The sequence below is a fragment of the Dermacentor albipictus genome, chromosome 2 (genome assembly GCF_038994185.2).
Source record: "Dermacentor albipictus isolate Rhodes 1998 colony chromosome 2, USDA_Dalb.pri_finalv2, whole genome shotgun sequence".
NCBI lineage: Eukaryota > Metazoa > Arthropoda > Arachnida > Ixodida > Ixodidae > Dermacentor > Dermacentor albipictus.
Window position 1 is genome coordinate 162,095,402 of NC_091822.1, and position 18,965 is coordinate 162,114,366.

The following is an 18,965-nucleotide window of genomic DNA, read 5'->3' on the forward strand; positions in this document are numbered from 1 at the left end:
CACCAGCATTATGCGTATGCTTTCGACGGTCTAGCGGCCAGCCTCCTGCATGGATATAACTGTAATGCTGCACACTCTTCAAACTACAAACACTGTAATCTATGATGACTCTCCCACCACTGGCCATCTGCCGTGCATGTGCGGACGAACGGTGTCGGTGGCGTAACGTGTGCCACGACGTAAAACAGCACGTGACTTTCTAAATCAACTTGACACAATCGAAATATACCTGCGTGCGCTCCAGGAGCTCAATAGTGAGGCATTGCACCTCCGAACACCCCTTTTGGTGTTATATGGACCACGTTACACGGTTTTCGACAACTTCTTCCTGGAACGAGTTGTCTGTTGACGAACTTCAAATGGGTGCAAGCTAAACAGTCCCTGGCACAGCTGCCGAGCGTATTCTTGTATTCCTGCAGCGGCAGCTGGCGCTACGTCAGAGGACATTTCGCCATGTGGCTACCGATCGTACGTGGCAGCAGTTTTGCATGAAATGAGTTTCCGCGCGCCGTACTTTTCTCCGCTACAGAGTATACGACTACATTGGTGAATCACCCGCTAGCAACATGCTGATCGAGCGAGTCAAATTATAAAACTGGTACACCGCAACATAGAAAGAAAGAAACAAGCCGAGCAGGCCAGATAAAGGAGCAGAGCGATCGGTTCCTTTATCTGGCCTGCTCGGCTTGTTTCTTCCTTTCTGTGTTGCGCCGTACCAGTTTTAGAATGCAATACCAACTCGGCCAATCCTCAACCCTAGTCAGAGTATAATTATGTCATAATGCAAGGTAAATACGATGGACCAAACTCATCCCAATCCCAGATCTTCCGCGCTTCCTCGAACAGGCCAGCGAGCTAGCCAGGCATTCCTAAACGAAAACGCTTCATTCATTCGCATATTCATTTCTTCGTTCATTCGTTCTCCAAGAGGAAAGAAAAGAAAGTGGTCGAACGTACCACTACGAATTTGGCCATTTGTCCCACGCTTCCCCGAACAGGCCAGCGAGCTAGCCAGGCTTTCCTAAACGAAAACGCTTCATTCATTCACACATTCATTTCTTCATTAATTCATTCGCCAAGAAAAAAAGTAAAGAAAGTGGTCGAACGAACCACTACGAATTTTGCCATTTCACAGGCCCGCTAATAACCGCCTCCACGTCCACCTGAAGCGGCGGAACTGCGCTTACACTGCCAGTGGACGATTTCGCAAACCAAGTCAGGTTGCAATATTAAAACAAGTAACTCCAATACACGATAAACCGAGTGGCACGCGCGACAACGACTTCGTCACCTGCTTGTTCGGCGCCGCAGTGCCCCGTCCGTCTCCGCCCGCGGCGCGGCGTCCCGCAGCTGCAGCTGAGGAGGGAGGCAAGTGAAGCAGCGGGGTGGCGCCCGTCTTATCAATTCGCGAATGATCTCCCTTTCATCGCACAGGCTCGAACTACTCGTCACCGAACGTCTCCTCGTTCGCAGATCCATGTCGAGTATATGCGCCGTCCCGTAGCTCGTATACCCACGGTCCTTCCTCGAGCCCGTCGCTATACACCTGCCGACGCTCCGTCGATTGCCTCGTGGAGAGTGCTTCGATGCAAATATATAGGCGCGCAATCAGAGCGGCCGGTGAGACGTACGTGAGACGTATTCGTCTGTGTATGTGTGTGCAGTGCGCATGAAACGCGATCGCGCTGCTTCTGCCGCACCCGATTCCGATTGCTCGGCAAACCGCGGGCGGATGAAGAAAGCAACGCGACCGTGCCAGTGGCCCGCCGACTCGCCTTCAGTTTTCCCATCGCGCGAGTCGGGCTTCCTTGTAGCCTCTCCTCCTGCGCTCACTCCCACTCGGCCTTAGCGCTCGAGAGCACCATTGCATTTCAACTCTTCCACCCCCACCCACCGCCCCCAACCCTTTAATTTTTCCACCGTTCACTTTGTTGCGTAACGTGAAAGATGCAACGTATAAATATTACTCATCCTTCTGTTTTTTGTTTTTTTTTTCAGAACCTGATTTTATTTTCTGGGGGGGAACGAAGCGTCGGCGACCTGAATCTGAATGACGTAATTACTTGCCGTTATACAAAGACGAATACAGAGCTTGAGATATAAACGACGACGCGATCACGTCGTTTGCGTTTCTTGCTCTGCGATGATCGTCTCCGCAGTGGTAAATTCGTCAACTAGTGGGCGTACCAGTGCGGGCTTGTTCGTACGCCATCTTGGAATATACTTGTCTGGCGCAAGCAAGACAGGGAGACGAGACATGAAAGCACATGAACGTGAGTGAGTGAGTGAGTGAGTGAGTGAGTGAGTGAGTGAGTGAGTGAGTGAGTGAGTGAGTGAGTGAGTGAGTGAGTGAGTGAGTGAGTGAGTGAGTAAGTGAGTGAGTGAGTGAGTGAGTGAGTAAGTGAGTGAGTGAGTGAGTGAGTGAACTCTTATTGGGTCCAGCAAGACGCGATAAAACGCGCATCCGACTAATCCCACGACGGGACTGACAGCTCTGTGTTTAAAAAAAAAAGTTTATTTCAACAAAAGACGATACGAACACTGAGTCACAATGACGGGCAATTTCAAAAGGACGATAAGATCTACAAAGTACGCAGCAAAGAAGTATCCGAGTCCACACTCAATAACATATAACCACATATACCTAGGGAAACGAACTGTTACACGTGAACTAATCGTCATATTACGCAAAATGATGTTCAATGTACACAGTGTACACAATGCTTTGGCCTGCCGGCCAGATCGCGGGCGTGCTGGACGGCCACATGAACATGAACACACAGACACTTGGCTATTTATTTATTTATTTATTTATTTATTTATTTATTTATTTATTACAAATACTTTCAGAGCCCGAGTGCATTAGAGAAAGGAGTGGGTAATACACATACAAGTGTGCAAAATACAATTTATGAAAATAAAAGTTAACAAAATAAGTAATCTTCAATGGCACTTCTGAACTTAGTGTCGATAATGGCAGCGATGGGTGCAGGAAGGTGGTTCCATTCTGCACTGGTTTTTGGAATGAAAGAATAATTGTATAAGTTGGTTCGGCAAAATGGCACACCAACCTTGAACTTGTGGTCCGCACGCGATGAAATGTGCGTCGGTTGAAGAAAAAGACAGCTTTTTAACACTTCATTTTGATGATAGATAGACACATAGACACAAGACCTCGTATGTATGTTTATGGGCTAACTCTAATACCCTATATTATTGTTCAGAGCGCTATGCTAGCATTCCAAGGTGGTTAGCTTTTCTTTCTTTTTACAAATACCAATTGACTCAAAGGAAGTTCTGCTGAAGCGACGTGGATAGGGGTAGCTGCTTTTGAGTTTTGCGCGGATTCCACCAAACTATGGCAACTGCACCTGCAACTACCGAATGGACGATAATATGCAGCCTATTTGGATTCACGAAAATGGCTGTGCGGATGCGCTCTATGGTTGCCCGACCGTGTTAGAGCTGCAGAATAGTTCATATTGACCCCTTGCTATTTTTCTTTGTTGGGAGTTGGAGGCGCGCATTTTACAACATCAAGATTGGGAGGGGGCGCATTACGAGGAGGCAGCCTTCCGGATTTCGACTCATGTCTGCGTAAACTTGAGGCAGCTCTGCTTTGAGGGCACCTGGAGTAGGAAGCTGTATGGTTTCCGCCACAGCTGGCACACTTTGACTGACACACAGACTTGCACTATGAATGGTTGTGGTCTTCTGAGCACATCTTGCAGCGACGTGGACTGGGGCAGTTCTTTGATAAATGTCCAAATCTCTGGCAGTTGTAGCATCTCAGAGTAGGGCCATGATATTCTTCTACGGTATGACTCGTGAAACCTAAATGCACTCATTGCGGCTTTGGCTTGTCTTCTCTGAAATGGAAAATGACGGTTCTCAGAGAGCGTGATTCTACCGCTCCGTCTTCTTGGGGATTGTAGCGCGCCTGACGACGGGCAGATGTCACGCCAAAATCCTTCAGGAAGTCAGCCAGTTGTTCTTCCGTATACTCGACTGGCACATGGCGCATCTTGCCGATATTCTTGGTATAGGATGCCGGAATGAATGGCTTGACTCCCAAACCAGCCACTTCGCTCATCGACAGTGGATGTCTTGCAGGTGATACTGAAGTAACGTTGACAAAGAGACTTCCATCTCCATTCATGCGGAATGACTGTATACCGATTACCGACGCAGCGCGGTTCGGATTCACTTGCCCGAAGTTGCGTACTTCCTGCGAGGGTCGAAAAACAACTGGAATTCCCTCAGGCCGCTTCTTTTTATACGTTACCAAGGAGAACGGCGTTTCATCGCAATCTATGTCTTCATCTTCACTTAGCTCATAGCTAGATGTTCTGTCGTCGTCAACCCGTGGTTTCTTGGCTTCACTTTCGCTTGTCTATAAGCCATATTCACTGAAGGTGCGCTGGAAGGTAGGGCAGCGTTGAAAACTAGCGTCGCCGGCTTGATGACATTAGGCGCGTGTTGTGGCACTTCCGAGTGCGGCGCCCATTCTGCGCCACTCATGCGCTTAGGAACGCGCTGTCGGACATATGGCTCGTGCCGGTGTTCTTTGTTGCCTACCGCCGTGGTAGGCGTAGATGCACTGCGGAGAGCAGCAAAACCACGCGATATTGTGCGTGATCTTTAGCACATAGGTATCCCACTGGATCTCTGTTCTGTCTGGACAACAGCGAAGTCTCAACACAGCGCTAACTCTTGAAGAAAACAAAAAATAATATCTCACCGAAGAAGCAGCGGCTGCTCGGAGGGACTTCATCTTCCAAATTGCTTTCCTTCGTGTTTTCTTTTTCATTTCCGTGCCCCCGCTTCACAAAAGAAAAAAGGACCTTGTTGGGGCGCAGCAAATTGTCCCATAGTGAAAGTTCGATTTTGTTACTCCTTCTTTTGCAGAAAGTAATGGGCCATGGGACACTTCAGTTGCCGGATACTCTTATGATATTATTGCGATAGCAATGATATGGATACGCCAGGGGCATTCCTGCCGTCGCCGCCGCCCTCATGTCCCGTATAAAGTCCAAGGGTGATAACATCGTGAACGGGCGCCGCGTTATTTGTGTGCAAGTGAAAACGTAAAGAAGAGGGGTGTTGGCGTTGGTGAGCCAACGATAGTGGCTCAGTCTTGTGTGCTCGAGGTAGAGAAGCGGGGAAGAAGCCCGCCGCCCCCTGTCGCGCGCCATACATCAGGGGGAGTGGGTAGAGGGAAGTCTGCAGGTGATCTTTGAATCTGTGGTTGCGCAACATGTTTATTTGCCTTGTTTGACGCATCATATACAGCGACTTTCTCTAAGATACGTGGATCTATTGGGGACTTATGTTTAAATATCTTGCCGCGAGGTTTTGTGTATGCGTGCAGTGAACTTTGTTTTCAGAGACAGTTTTTTGCCCTTTTTAAGCTGTATCTCTGCATTTGTATATTCCATTGTATCTTCGCATTTCTAATGTCCGTGGGCGAGTCCAATGAAAGTGAGCCAACCAACCCCACAATAATAGTTCTGTTCATTGCCGGTGAAGGATGCACGTAGCACACAGGCAACTATAGTTTACAAAAGTGACACGCAGGTGTGAGGATAAATGTTCTTTTACAATCTCATACACAGCGTTGAACATGACTACGTGATGTAATGGACACTCCGGAAGTTGAACAGCGCGGTGTCATGAGGTTTCTGACAGTTGAAGGTGTTTGCCAAAAGGTGTTTCCCAAAGGGGTCTCCCGTATAGCTGCGGTGTACGTTGAACATCGCATTTCATTGGTCCCTGTGAAGCGTTGGAGCAAACGGTTCAAAGGACGGGAAAGTTGCAAAGACGATCCAAGACCGGGCCAAAGCCACCGTGAAATCACCCCCAACACAACTGTAAAGGCCGATGAGCTGATTAGACAAGAACGGACGATAAGCATCGACGAACTGGCAGAGCGTGCGAACATCAGCCACGGTTCGGGTCACGCCACAATTCATGAACATCTCGGTTATCGGCACTTGTGTGCGCAATGGATGCCCAAGATTTTGAACCACCACCAGAAAACGGAGATGTTCGGCGCTGTCTTGACTCATCGGATCCGGTATCACAATGAGGGTGACAATTTCATGTCTGCAATTGTCACCGCGGAGGAATCATGGTGCCACTATACGAACCTGAAACACGACGGCAACGTTTACAGTGAAAACATTCGAATTCACCACCGCCGGAAAGGTGTTGTTGACTTTTCTTTTTCGATCAGGAGCCATTACTGATAGAATTTGCTAAACCCGGAGAGGCTGTCAGTCGTTTCCGATATTGTGAAACGCCGGATCGGCTGCGTGTTGCCATCAAGAACAAACGACTTGGAAAATTGACGAATGGGGTCACCTTGCTCCACGAGATTGCCAGTACCCATGTCACTGATGTGGCTAATACAAAGCTGGCAAAGTACAAGTGAGAAAAGCTGCAACATCCGCCATACAGCTCCGACCTGTCGCCTTGCGACTTCGATATTTTGGAGCTTTTGGAGAAACAGCTCAAGGGAACCAGATTCGTGTTGGACGATGACGTGAAGCAGTCAGTTACAGTCTTTTTGAAACCGTAACTCAATTAGTTTTGTGAAACGGGACTCACGCGACTCGTTAATCAGTGTAACAATTGTCTAAATGCTCATGGAGACTACTTTTAAATAAAGTACCCCGTTTGTCGTATATTCGCGTTGGCTGACTTTTGTAATTTTTTAGACATACGAGTATATTCCTTTATGAAAAAATACATATTTTACTTGTCTCGACAGTGTGTAGCGTTCAAGAATTCGTTTACAGCATCTTTGGCAATGGCTAGGCAGTTATTATTAGTGTATTTGATCCCTCGACAAATTCTATAAGGAGGAGGCGGAGCTACGGCCGCTCGCCCTCACCTCGACGCCATCAGTCTCGTTCGCCGCAACCCCGTCGCTTCTCTCCGTCGCCTATCGCCTCCCGCACCCAGCCGGAAAACTAGGCACTGCAGCTTCTGGAGGTGAAGCTGCGATGTCGACCCCTGCCCTCAAATCCTCTGCTCACGTTACCTACGAACCAAAACCTTCTTGACGTTGACGTCAAGAATAAAACCTTACCTTCATTTTACTGAGCACTCCCCAGTGAGGCCTGCCTGGTGTCCATGAGATTTTGTCCCAGGAAGTTCTGTAGTACGAGCAGGCTTAAGAATTATACGTGCTGAAAAATTGAAAAGTTTGTTGTCTCTCTCGCTTGTTTATTTCGGCTACTTGTACAGATCGTAGACGTAGTCGGTCTTTGCCAAGATGGACTTGCAGCTGACCTTTGAGTTTCCTGCTCTGTAAAGGTAAAGATGGCGTAAAAAAATACAATCATCGTAACGGGTAATACATTGGCGAGTGCGATTTGCACGCTCGCTCACAAATGAGCAGCGCACACTGTAAAATTATTAAACATGCATAGTACCGACCCTGCCATCTTGAAGACGTTCGGCTGTATGTACTCTACGTCCGTATTGCGGCAGATGAGAGTTGCCAGCGTCACCTTGGCAATGTCCTGGACTTGTTCTGTTCGAGAAGTTCGAAAAAAGAAAGGAAAAGACCCATTTTTATGGCTGGAAAATGCGCTTTTGTTCGCGTTGCAAAACCGCCCATGTCATTCGAAATTGATCCGGAGCCCTTTGCTACGGCCTTTCTCGTAAACTTATAGTACTGCTTTGGGATGTTAAGGCCAACCAATCTCAGACGTGAAATCTAGTATAGCAACTACAGCAAGTGCTGTCAACACGTCCACCTGGCACCCACATCACCTTGCCAGCTGCTTGTCATTATTCGTTGCCCCTTACGACCGCCTACGGTGGCAAACATGCAAGTGAAGCAGTGTAGTCCATGTGCACGAACCCTTGCTGAAGGCGCCCGGGTGGTAGAGGTTCTCGAACCAGAAACGGTCCGTGTACTTAAGCCGGTAGTACTGCTCTCCCAAGATGCACAGTGTAGTGGGCCCGTAGAAGGAACCTTGTACGGGCGTCTCCAGCGCCAGGCCCGCGATCAAGTCCAGGTCCTCGAAATAGTTCCTGCCGTTGCCAAGAAAGACCATGTTCGTTGTTCAGGTCGACGCATCTACAGTGTTGCATTATCAGTGTAGAACTCGATAGGAAGCTTCACCGTAACTGCGTGAGGATCTACTTCGTCGTACATTTTGTCGTTTTCTCGTGTACGTTCCATAGCCAAGGCTTATACCAGCATCTGTGATAATCACTCGTACTGTTTCCCTTTGAATGGTGTGCAAAAAAACCAACGTATACCGAACATTCGCTGTCATTGTCAGGCAGGCACAAGGACTGTGGTCGTAGGCCTTCCAGGTCCCAGGCCTTTCAGGTCGCAACCCAAGCCGTCAACTTGAGTCGTCAAAAGCGCAGTAACTTACAATTTCGAGCTGTACAGCTGTTGTTTACCATCTCTGTTTTGTTATAGAAATACTAAAATAAAAGCTTCAAACTATTGGCAAAATATTTCAGTTTCCGTAAATTGTTTCCATCGCTCACGTCAATTGAGTAAGTGTTCATTTAAATGCCAGACCTGCAGCCAGAACCACTATGAGGGTGATAAAGTAAGGCGAGAAAGGCGAAATGGTAAAAGTTTTGGCTCCTCATGCCACTGCTTCAAGGCTTCGTACCTGCATCTATTGCCGAAAATAATATTTCAGTGGAGATTACTCGTTCATTTGCAGGTATTGCATCGTCTAAATTTTATTGCACTACCGTCATCATTGTTTACAGAGTTCGTATCGTCCATTGTTCTACAGCGAAGCTGTTATCCTCTAGTTGGTCGGGATTTTTCGGTCTGTGCTCGCCCAAGAAAGCTGTGCCGCCACCACGACAGCTGGAAAATTGCTTTTTGTGTTTGAGTTTTATGAATTTCCGTATATTCAAATTACAATACGATGCTATCATGTCTTCAGGTTGTGTGTAAGTCGTACTTTACGCATTTTCTAACGCAGTTTACTTTTAAAAAATCATTTAGTCAACGAAGCACTTGCGCTTGGCGGAGGGCCCACAATTATGTGGACGTATCTCGCTTTTAGTGGTGGTGCTTATGTAACGTCGTCTAACTGCGACAACAGCTTCGCTGTACATCTACATTCGCAGGGTGAATTGGGGCGCATTTTCACAGCGAAGCTTTTAAGTGCTGCTTTCCCCCACTATCGTATCCGCGTGTGGAAAAAAATCTCGAAGCTAGTACAATACCGGGCCGACCAGCGGTGGAAGTGAAGCAGGCGTTAAACACCCCGCACGTGGGGGCCGATCCCGACGATAGTAAAATGCCGGGCCGACCCGCAGCAGAGGTGCAGTTCGCCATTAAGGGGCCCACATACACAGCTTCGCTGATCTTCCTTCTTCACAGAGTGGAAGGACACTGAGTTTTTTTTTTTTTAGCGATATTTCCCCCCACTTTGGTGTCTGTTTCTGATTGCTAGCGACTGCGCAGGTCGAAACGCTGCGCTTCCACAACTCGTGGAAATCGTGCCACAAGATATCTCTATTTGTATCGGTTTATATAGAGCATATAGTTGGAGACAACTATGTGCGCTCGCCCTTCACTTCTGAAAGTGAGCCGAGCCAGCTGGGGTCCATCTCACAAAATGGTGAGTGTATATATAACCAATCAGGTTAGCTTATTGCCCTTACGTCAAGCGATATTGCGTTGGTAAACGAGACGTTTTTTTTTCTTCTTCTTTTGTTGTTGTTGTTGTTGTTGGAGCCGAGCCAGCTGGGGTCCATCTCACAAAATGGTGAGTGTATATATAACCAATCAGGTTAGCTTATTGCCCTTACGTCAAGCGATATTGCGTTGGTAAACGAGACGTTTTTTTTTCTTCTTCTTTTGTTGTTGTTGTTGTTGTTGTTGTTGTTGTTGTTGTTGTTCATACAGATCTATCTTTGTGCCACTGCTTTCAGAAAGAAACTTGAATGTCTAGGGCAAATTTATTGGTGATATTGATATTACTTATTATTTTGGCTTGAAACAATTAGCTTTCATTTTCTAATTAGCGCAGCATTTATACTAGAACAGCAAAGTCACTAATCTGTGAGGACTCCAGATGGCTTGGCTCGAGGCAAATGGCAAGGGCAGTTTTTTCGTGGTTAGAGCTTGCTTGTAATCCTTAGGTTGTCACCGACCATAATTCGGACCACACATCCTCCCTCCTTGTCGCACCCTTAACTGTCGTTCATTCTAGTCAGCGACGGTCGACTGTGGTGTTTGACTAAAGTACAGTACACCATACGTAAAGGTTGTGCGCTACATGTTTGTTCACTCACGTGATTTATGACGCACGCACATTGTAGAAAGCGCCCTAAACTCGCTGAAATCGTGAACACGGAGTCTTCACGCCAATAGCGAGATCAGTCGCTTGTCGCAACTGCTCGCCGGTATTAAACGACGCGATATCTACTTCGAGGTTCGGCGGAAATATAGATCCCGTGTTTGCCAGAGGAATCGTCAACATGGAAGCCGTTAAGAACGCGTCTCACTTTGCTGTGTACAGACCAATATTCTGTGCAACCATGCAAGGATACGAAAACTAAGTTCACGTCAGTAATCTGTAAGTAAAGACACCGGCACATTATACTTGCTATGTGTTGTGTTTCAACGCACCGTTCTCCGAAACTAACGAAGTTTCGCTCACATTTACAGAGACCAGGAATGTGTTCTGCCTGACTTTTTTTTTTTTCGCGCATCAGGGTTTGAAGATAATGCTTGCGACTGGCAGCTGCCGATGTAGGAAGCACTCAGCTCAGTTTTATACCTTCAACTCTAGACATAATGGAGGATGCCTGCACAACTCTATGGGACATGTATGTGATTAATGTGCCGTCACTTGGACAAACGGGTCGGCCGGGCACACTAGACGAGAGCGTACCCGTAGACGGCCTTGAGCCTGTTCACGGCGTCGTAGGACTTGCTCTCCTTCTTGAAGTCGTCGAAGGAGTAGACGGGCTTCAGGCCGCAGAGCACTCGGTAGTGCAAGTACGAAGGCAGCCCGTGGTCTCGGCCCCGGTTCACGTCCAGCGACAGGAGGTCCTTGCCGAACTGGTTAGGCGGGTTGGCGAAGAGGAACCTCGTTATCTGCGAAATTGGGGAGCACACATGGCTCGCGCGTTAATTGGTATGTAACTCGATGAGAACGGGCAAATCTTTCGGCGCCTTTCGGGAGTGTCCCCTTTTTGAGGGCGGTTATAACGAGGCAGCACCGGAAGCTCTGACCTCGTACACCCTCAGTCCCATTTCGCCGATCCTTTCCGCCCTTATGTTCAAGAGCAAGGGTGCGGTCGCGTTATTTACGTATAGAATCGGGTTTCAAATTGCAAGAGCTAGCCCAGATCTTTCTTTTTATCATGAAGTGCAGTGGAGATAACAATGTCTTTTCTGCGTCAACCAATTTCTAGTGGCGGTGAGTATAACTGAATAGTTCAAAGCAACATTCGTTTGGGCTAGACGGTGCGCACTTGAACTAGGAGAGAACAGCGCCAACTAACATAATCACGAGGGGGAGACCGACACAGTGTTAGTGATGAAACTTCAAAACTGTGTCAGTGATACCTCTGTGACCCTGTTTAAAAGTGAAATGTCATATCTTGAATGGTTTGGCAGATGAATCATTGTGGTTCTTGTGCGCATGTCTGTGATTTTCCTTATATTTGTGTTTTGTTTTTTCAGTGAATGAAGATAGGCGAAGTTGGCACTTGTCCTGTGTCGGTCTCCCGCTCGTGACTGTGTCAGTTGGCGCTATTCTTTCGTAGTTCAAATATAACTGAATATGTGGCAATCACTTATTCATTTACTAATTAAATAACACGTCGCTAACGTTTCGTTATTTTATTAATGGCACACGTTGCAATGCGGAGTTATAACTGACCAGTGCTCGAGTCATGTACATCTGCAGTAGAAATTCGCCTGGATGTCGCCTTCACTGGACCGACACTATACGCCCATCTTATCGACCGTGCGGACAGCCCGAAACGGTGAACGCTGCCAGTGCCTGAGAATCTACAATATACTATCAGGCCCAATATAATATCCTTATTTCTGCACCTTTAGGATGTCATAGGAAAGGAATATGGCCCTCTCGAATGCAACAGTACTTTAATCTCGAATAAAATATTCTTAGGCGACGCACGTTTGTGTTTTGGGACTGCCCTCCCCGCGCCCACAAACTTAACAAGTGGACAAATGCATAGGCGTCACAGCTCGTGTTTCCCTCAAAAGAAGCATTAAGCACGTTACATTAGATTAGCCCCTCAAAGAGCACTCTTTTCTATCTATCTATCTATCTATCTATCTATCTATCTATCTATCTATCTATCTATCTATCTATCTATCTATCTATCTATATATATATATATATATATATATATATATATATATATATATATATATATATATATATATATATATATATATATATATATATATATATATATATATATATATATATATATATATATATATCCCGATTACAGGACCGGAAACCTTTCTGCAGCAGCAGGCACGCAGCCAACACGGCGCAGTATATTGGGGGCGAGGAGTTACGGAGTCGCCCTCTATCGGAAGCGCTTCGCTGGCGTAGTATGAGGGATCACGTGGCGCGCTCCTCATAGGTTTTGCTGTCAGCGCTCACTGAAAACACCACGCGCGAGCTCTCCCGGACATTTCTGTAAGTACTTTCGAAACGAGAGAAGTTTCTTACTGTCTAAATAATAATCTTGGGCAAACTGAAAGCACACAATCGTTTACAGCCGCTATCTCTTTACCGAATACGTACAGTGAACGCCACTGCGCGCGGTCGCTGCAATGGAGTCTCCCGAACTGGCTTCTTGCGTGAAAGGTAGGTAAATGCTGAGAGCAAACTATGTGAAATATGTTCTTATAGTACTTGTATAACTAAATGGAGCGTAATAGAACGAAGCCTCAATGCAGCGATCGCGCAGATTCGCAGCGACCGACTGCGCGTCTGCATACTTGTCCGCGCACTGTTTCTCTTACTCCGCGCGTGCGTTTTCGCACCGTGCCATGAGCTTAAGGCCGCAGAATATGAGCATTTGACAGTATACAGGCAACCATTGTTGCGTGGGCGCTATCAGAGCTGTTCAAGAATAATTTCATTGTACAGACTTCGACGCCTACGGGACTGTGAAGTGCCGTCGCGACGATTCAATCTTTTTTTTCTAAGTTCTTTGACCTTTCAATACTATTGCTCGAGTTGCGTCGCACTGTATGTTAATGGGCGTTCTCAGCGTGCAATTTCCCGCTGCTCCTTTTTTGTAATCCAGTGCATTAATTCATAACATAAACGTGACCATATGCCATGCTTTCTTTAAATGTGCTTCTTACCGCTGCCTTTCCACTCCACTGAACTTCCCGGTATCTATAGTATCGACAAATTCATAGACTAAACCGTCATGACATTAGTCGGGCAGCGGACTCGGGCGAGCGTCTCAGTGCGCGTTTTCAGAACATCGCAGACCGGGCGCCGTAGCAGAAATCGTCCTCGCGTCTGTGCTTGCTGCATACCCGAGTTGTAGCCGACGACTGCTTGCCGGTTTTATGTTTCGCGAGCCAAGCTTCACGCAGCTTCTTGTCCTGCGGCTACGTGTGAATAAGGCTGACACCGGCCTCCGTTACGTGCGTCCGGCCCTGCGGCACCGAGCAGTAGCCTACCATGTTGCGCGCCTTCAAAGGCAGCCACTACCTATTGTAGTGCTTTCAAGCGTTGTAAAGGAGACACTCGGAGCGGGAAAATTTCGCCACTAAACGAAAACCGCCGCGTACGAGGGAATTTAAGCTTGTTTTCAGCTCGCTTCGGCGCGCCCGAAGCAGCCGACGCGGCCGCTATGTCCACGTGATCCCTCCTAGCACGTCACGCCGACGGTGGCGCCAGCTTTTCCAGTGGTGGAGCTCGAGGCCAATATACATGTATACCTCCTTGCTGTAGACGGTGTCCTGGTGCTGCATGTTGTGGTAGGCGGCGCCCATGATGAGCGATCGCACCGGGTCCGTCTTGGGCTTGCAGAAGTCGTCGAGCGTGTTCAGGTCGTAGGAGACGCGCGACGTGTGGAAGCACTTCTGGCCCTCGCGGTGGAACTTGGTGCCCACCGCGGCGTGCGACACCCGGTTGGCGGCCGTCGCGTAGCAGTTGAGCAGCGACGGGTTCAGCGACTCGTTGTAGTAGTAGTGCGGAGTCGGGATCGACAGCCGGTAGTCCTCCATGATGCCGGGACCGAGGATGTGCGGCAGGTACTCCTTGTACGTGATGACCTGCGCGCGCGCAATTCTGCGGTTAGTTCGAGGGCGGGTCAGCGCGACACGCCCTCGATTTTTTATGCGTTGCATATTGCAATCACTCAGTTCAGCCCTTGGGCGCGGCCAGGCAGCCACCATTGACCTTGAGTGCAACCACGTGACGTGACGTCACGACAGCCGGAGGAAAAGCTGGGCCCCAACTCGCGCGGTCGCGCGCGGCCGCAGCCACCACTTGACTCCCGCTCCTCCCGCTAGGGGCGCTGCGCCGGCGCGTGATACCTCGCCCTCAAAAAAAAAAAAAGAGAAAAAGTCTTAGCTTGGTTAGACTGGCCATTTTTTCCTTCTTACTTTTTTGCTTTTTTTAAAATGCGAAGCTTTCTTTCTCTCTTCCGCCAACTTTTAGGGAGCTGGCTGCATGGAGGAAAGCAGGGGAGGGGGTGTTCTGTAAGTGTCCACCTACTGGACATGTCCAGTTTGTCTGCTGCTGAATTTCTGATTGGTTGGGCTGGGGTACGCGTCAGTCGGTATTTCAGCGGCTGATGAAATGGACATGTCTACTAGGGTGGCTATGGTGTTCGGCTGCGGAGCACGAGGTCGCGGGATCGAATCCCGGCAACGGCGGCCGCATTTCGATGGGGGCGAAATGCGAAAACACCCGTGTACTTACATTTAGGTGCACGTTAAAGAACGCCAGGTGGTCGAAATTTCCGAAGTCCTCCACTACGGCGTGCCTCATAATCAGAAAGTGGTTTTGGCACGTAACACCCCATAATTTAATGGCCACTAGGGGTACACTTACCGAATACCGGTGCGCGAATAACGTAAAATTCCGAATTCGGAAAATTCTTGAATATTCGGTTGGATGCGACTATCGGAAACAAATAGAATACGTTGCCGACCGCACGGGAGCGTACACGGCTTTTGGCCTTTGTTTTTATCTAAATCATGAACGCGTGTCTGATTCTGTTCTGTATCTTGTGGCGATTTCGTGCTACTAGCCAAATCTCGCTTGTAACAAGTGCTCAGCCACTGAACGCGTGAGCTTTGCGAGAAAGCTAGCCTTTCAGTAGCAAGGGGCACGGGTTTGGCAGACAGCGAGGATGCGCTTAGACCTCTACGAAAGGACATGGGAGTGACTGCGCAAAAAAAAAAGAAGAAAGAAAAGAGAGTCCAACAGCAATAAGAATACCCTTTCCGAGAGTATAGGTCCAATGGGCCAGTCCTTAGAACTCATGCCCGTCCACGCGGTCGCACGCCAGCTGCCCGTAACATCCCCACGACGCACCTCCGTGCTGCGTATCGCATGCCTGTTACAACATCTGAGGACGGAGCAATGACTCGTGCGCTGCCGCGATACGCGTTCAAGCGAAACCGGAGCCTTTTACAGATCTCACAGGCGATGCGCAGTGGGCATTACCACAATGCCAGCGCGCATTGCGGTATGCTAAAAGGCGCTGTTCTAAACGGGTGCGGATGCATTACGCACGTTTACTTGGACTCGTAGTGAAAATGTCTTTTTTTTTTTTATCGCAATCGAAGCTAGCCCTTTTTCCCTTCTTCCTGTGGTATACTGTTGTGTGCATCGCATTATATTGGCGGTTGCGCTTTATCCTTGCAAATGCAGTACCTCGACAACAGTGAGTCGGTCGGGTGTTTCACGCTGGAGGAAAACAAGAGAACGGCGGCTAGCTGCACAAGCTGTGCTGCAGATGTCCTGCACTCAAATGCGCCATAAAACACAGTAAAAAGAAAAGACAATGTTATCGCAGTTTTCATTTCTAAGCAATGGTTATAGCAAACAGTACAGCACCACTTTGTTTTGGTTGGGTATGAGGGCAGCTTTTGCCTCGCTCATTTCTTACTTTTGCAACGCGACTGCACTTATTGTTTGACATCAAATGTGATGAGTGATAGCTGGCACAGGGTCAAATATCTCTGAATTTATGGGCCCTTTATGTTCCGCGATAAGGCACAGGCCAGCAATAAGGCGCAGCTAGTGCAAATTACTCAGTTTTCTAAGATGATGTGAGCCAAATGCGCAATCTTTAGTTAACGGCTTCCCGGCCTAATTTTTTTTTTTTTGGCATTGACAGTGCCACTGCGGTGTTACAACTTGCTAAAATGAACAAACTTGCGAATAAGTGCGATCGGGCCGCGAACTCGTGCACGACGAAAGCGCGCGCCGGCACCCACCTGCAGGCAGGCGCCGACCATCTTCCTGGCCACGTTGTAGACCTTCTCGTCGGGCCAGCCCTTCTTCTTGAGCTCGTCGGCGATGTGGTTGTGCTCGCGCACCAGCAGCGTCTGCAGCGAAGCAATCACGGGCGTCAGCGACGCACGCTGGTCCCCTGCGCACACGCCACACACCACGCACGTCATCACACGTGTACACGTCGCTGGCCACGTGCGCGAACGATGGGACACTGTGGAACGGGAAGCCTGACGCGTGTTCCGGAACGTTAGGTGAACATGTACCACCTGCTTTCCGTAGAGTTTGATGTACGGGCGAGTGCGAGAGTCTAGAGACCACGGAATCAGCAAAAAAATATTATTATTCCTTCTAGCACAGCCATGCATCCTGAAATCGCCTCAATGCATGACGCTGGTCAAACAGGCGTGTGTAGGCACTGTACCACTTGATTCCAGCCTTTATGCCTATAGGCAGCCTATAGGCTGCGAAGAAGAAAACAATGTTTAGCGGCACCTCTGGTCCCAAAACGTTTTGCCCTCGACTGTACGTGCAGCTGCACACGGACACACACGTACACACACACGCACACGCACGCACGCACGCGCACGCACACGCACACGGCGAGCAAAGCAAATACGACGACATAACGAGCGCCGCAACAAGCTAGCAGTCAGTGACAATTGTGCTGGGCTGCTGAGCACGAGATCGCGGGATCGAATCCCGGCCACGGCGGCTGCACTTCGATGGGGGCGAAATGCGAAAACCCCCGTGTACTTTGATTTAGGTGCCCGTTAAAGAACCCCAGGGTGGTCGAAATTTCCGGAGTCCTCCACTACGGCGTGCCTCACAATCAGAAAGTGGTTTTGGCAGGTAAAAAAAAACACCAGAATTCAAATTAAATTCAGCACTTGATAGCGGGACTTTTCAATAGAAGAAAGCCTAAAGGTGTGCCCAATGTGTTAAGTCTCTAGATTGCTGTTACCACTGCGGGAAAGGGATAGCAGAGGACAGGGAGAAGAGATAAGTACGATGGTATGCTGGAGGAAAAAATGTAGATGTGTCTGTGCAAGCAGCAACAACTGCGAGAAATTTCCACGCACAAACATGCTTGCTCGAACTAAGAACGTGTTCGAGAATGGCAATGCAGATAGCAATTCAGCACAATATCTGAGATACGTAGTCCTCTTTTATGATTGCGTTGCGCTGAGTTTTACATTGGCAAAAAAAATCACAAGGAAAGGAACAAGGACGCGGATGGACGAAGCGCATATTGCTATTCGTTCGTCCGCATCCTTGTTCCTCTCTGTCGTTTTCTTTTTCTTTTTGGACGTGTTAATTTTTTTTTCAAATGTCGGCCTCTTAAGTTTATTAGTTTAGTTATGCAGGGTGTTTAACCATGTGCAGTGAGTAAAATCGCTGTAAGAATCTACTACAAAGCCGATCACGAAAGGATCAGCTTACCGGCCATGAAACACTGCCTGTCGCATCCAGGCATGTAGCTGAAGCACTCCCCGTCGCTCTTACGTGGCAGCAGGCCTTTGGGAATGTACAAGCTAGACTTGTCAACTTTCATCTTGGCTGAAAAAAGAGAAGAAAAAGGAACACGACGAAATGAGAACAATAACAGTGCTATAATTACGTTATATCGAGATTTAGTACAATGTCGGACCCCGATATAACGAAGTCGAATCGGGAACAACACTTTCTTCGTTATGTTCGACGCTTCAAAGCCAACCAGGTGCTTTGAGGAAATGAGAACAACGATAGTGTTATAATTACGTTATATCAAGATTTAGTACAATACCAGACCCCGATATAACGAAGTCGAATCGGGAACAATACTTTCTTCGTTAGGTTCGACGCTTCAAAGCCAACCAGGTGCTTTGGGTGACACTGCCTGACACCTACCTCCCTTTCCATCGTCGCTGCGAAGCTTCTTGGCCTCCTCCTCACTGCTGCCGTAAACGACGCTGGCGTCGATGAATGACGTCACCTCGTTTATCTGCTCCCTATAATCCCCTGCATGGCAAGAAATTTCTTCATCATGAACCGATCTAGTTATTGTTCTCCTTTTTTTCTATATGAGTCGCGATGGCAAGAACTGTGACCAGTCCGCTTGGAAGCAAACACACGGTTTCACTAATCTAGTAATAGGGAAAAGGCTGATAAACTGCATCTGTGATGCATACTTCGAAGTAGTAGTACGCAAGAGGTCGAGCGGATATACGTGTTTCAAAAGTGGCCGCTGCGCGTTTCTTTCCCCATAAGAGTAACAACCAATGCAGCATTTGAATCGGGCTCAAAAAAAATTTTTTTTCGATCCTTTGCACTTGTTTTTGTGAGGTGCTGTAGTCGCAGCCTGAGAAACGCAATCGGCAAAGCCTTCATGGCAGATGACACCTTTATTAGCACTGCATGCAACACATTCCGCTCATTATTATGTGAACCCATGGCTAAATACATACTATAGCGGTAACTGAATTCGTTCGCTCCGCTATC

The 18,965-nt window shown here is 48.1% G+C and overlaps 2 protein-coding genes across 2 annotated transcripts in view; both read right to left on the bottom strand.

The window, feature by feature from the left end:
* The window catches only part of LOC139056213 (nucleoside hydrolase-like), a 29,613-nt gene extending 28,066 nt beyond the window's left edge, over positions 1-1,547 (bottom strand). The window contains exon 1 of the mRNA XM_070534246.1: positions 1,292-1,547. Within this exon, the coding sequence (XP_070390347.1) occupies positions 1,292-1,479 (188 nt within the window). The 5' untranslated portion in view covers positions 1,480-1,547. The remainder of the gene's footprint in view (positions 1-1,291) is intronic.
* Positions 1,548-7,194: 5,647 nt separating this feature from the next.
* LOC139056220 (salivary peroxidase/catechol oxidase-like) overlaps positions 7,195-18,965 on the bottom strand; it is a 39,293-nt gene continuing 27,522 nt past the window's right edge. Inside the window, exons 8-15 of the mRNA XM_070534255.1 lie at positions 18,375-18,485; positions 17,928-18,044; positions 16,469-16,623; positions 13,955-14,290; positions 10,896-11,101; positions 7,874-8,046; positions 7,444-7,540; positions 7,195-7,312 (exon numbers count right to left, since the gene is read on the bottom strand). Of these exons, the coding sequence (XP_070390356.1) occupies positions 7,240-7,312; positions 7,444-7,540; positions 7,874-8,046; positions 10,896-11,101; positions 13,955-14,290; positions 16,469-16,623; positions 17,928-18,044; positions 18,375-18,485 (1,268 nt within the window). The 3' untranslated portion in view covers positions 7,195-7,239. The remainder of the gene's footprint in view (positions 7,313-7,443; positions 7,541-7,873; positions 8,047-10,895; positions 11,102-13,954; positions 14,291-16,468; positions 16,624-17,927; positions 18,045-18,374; positions 18,486-18,965) is intronic.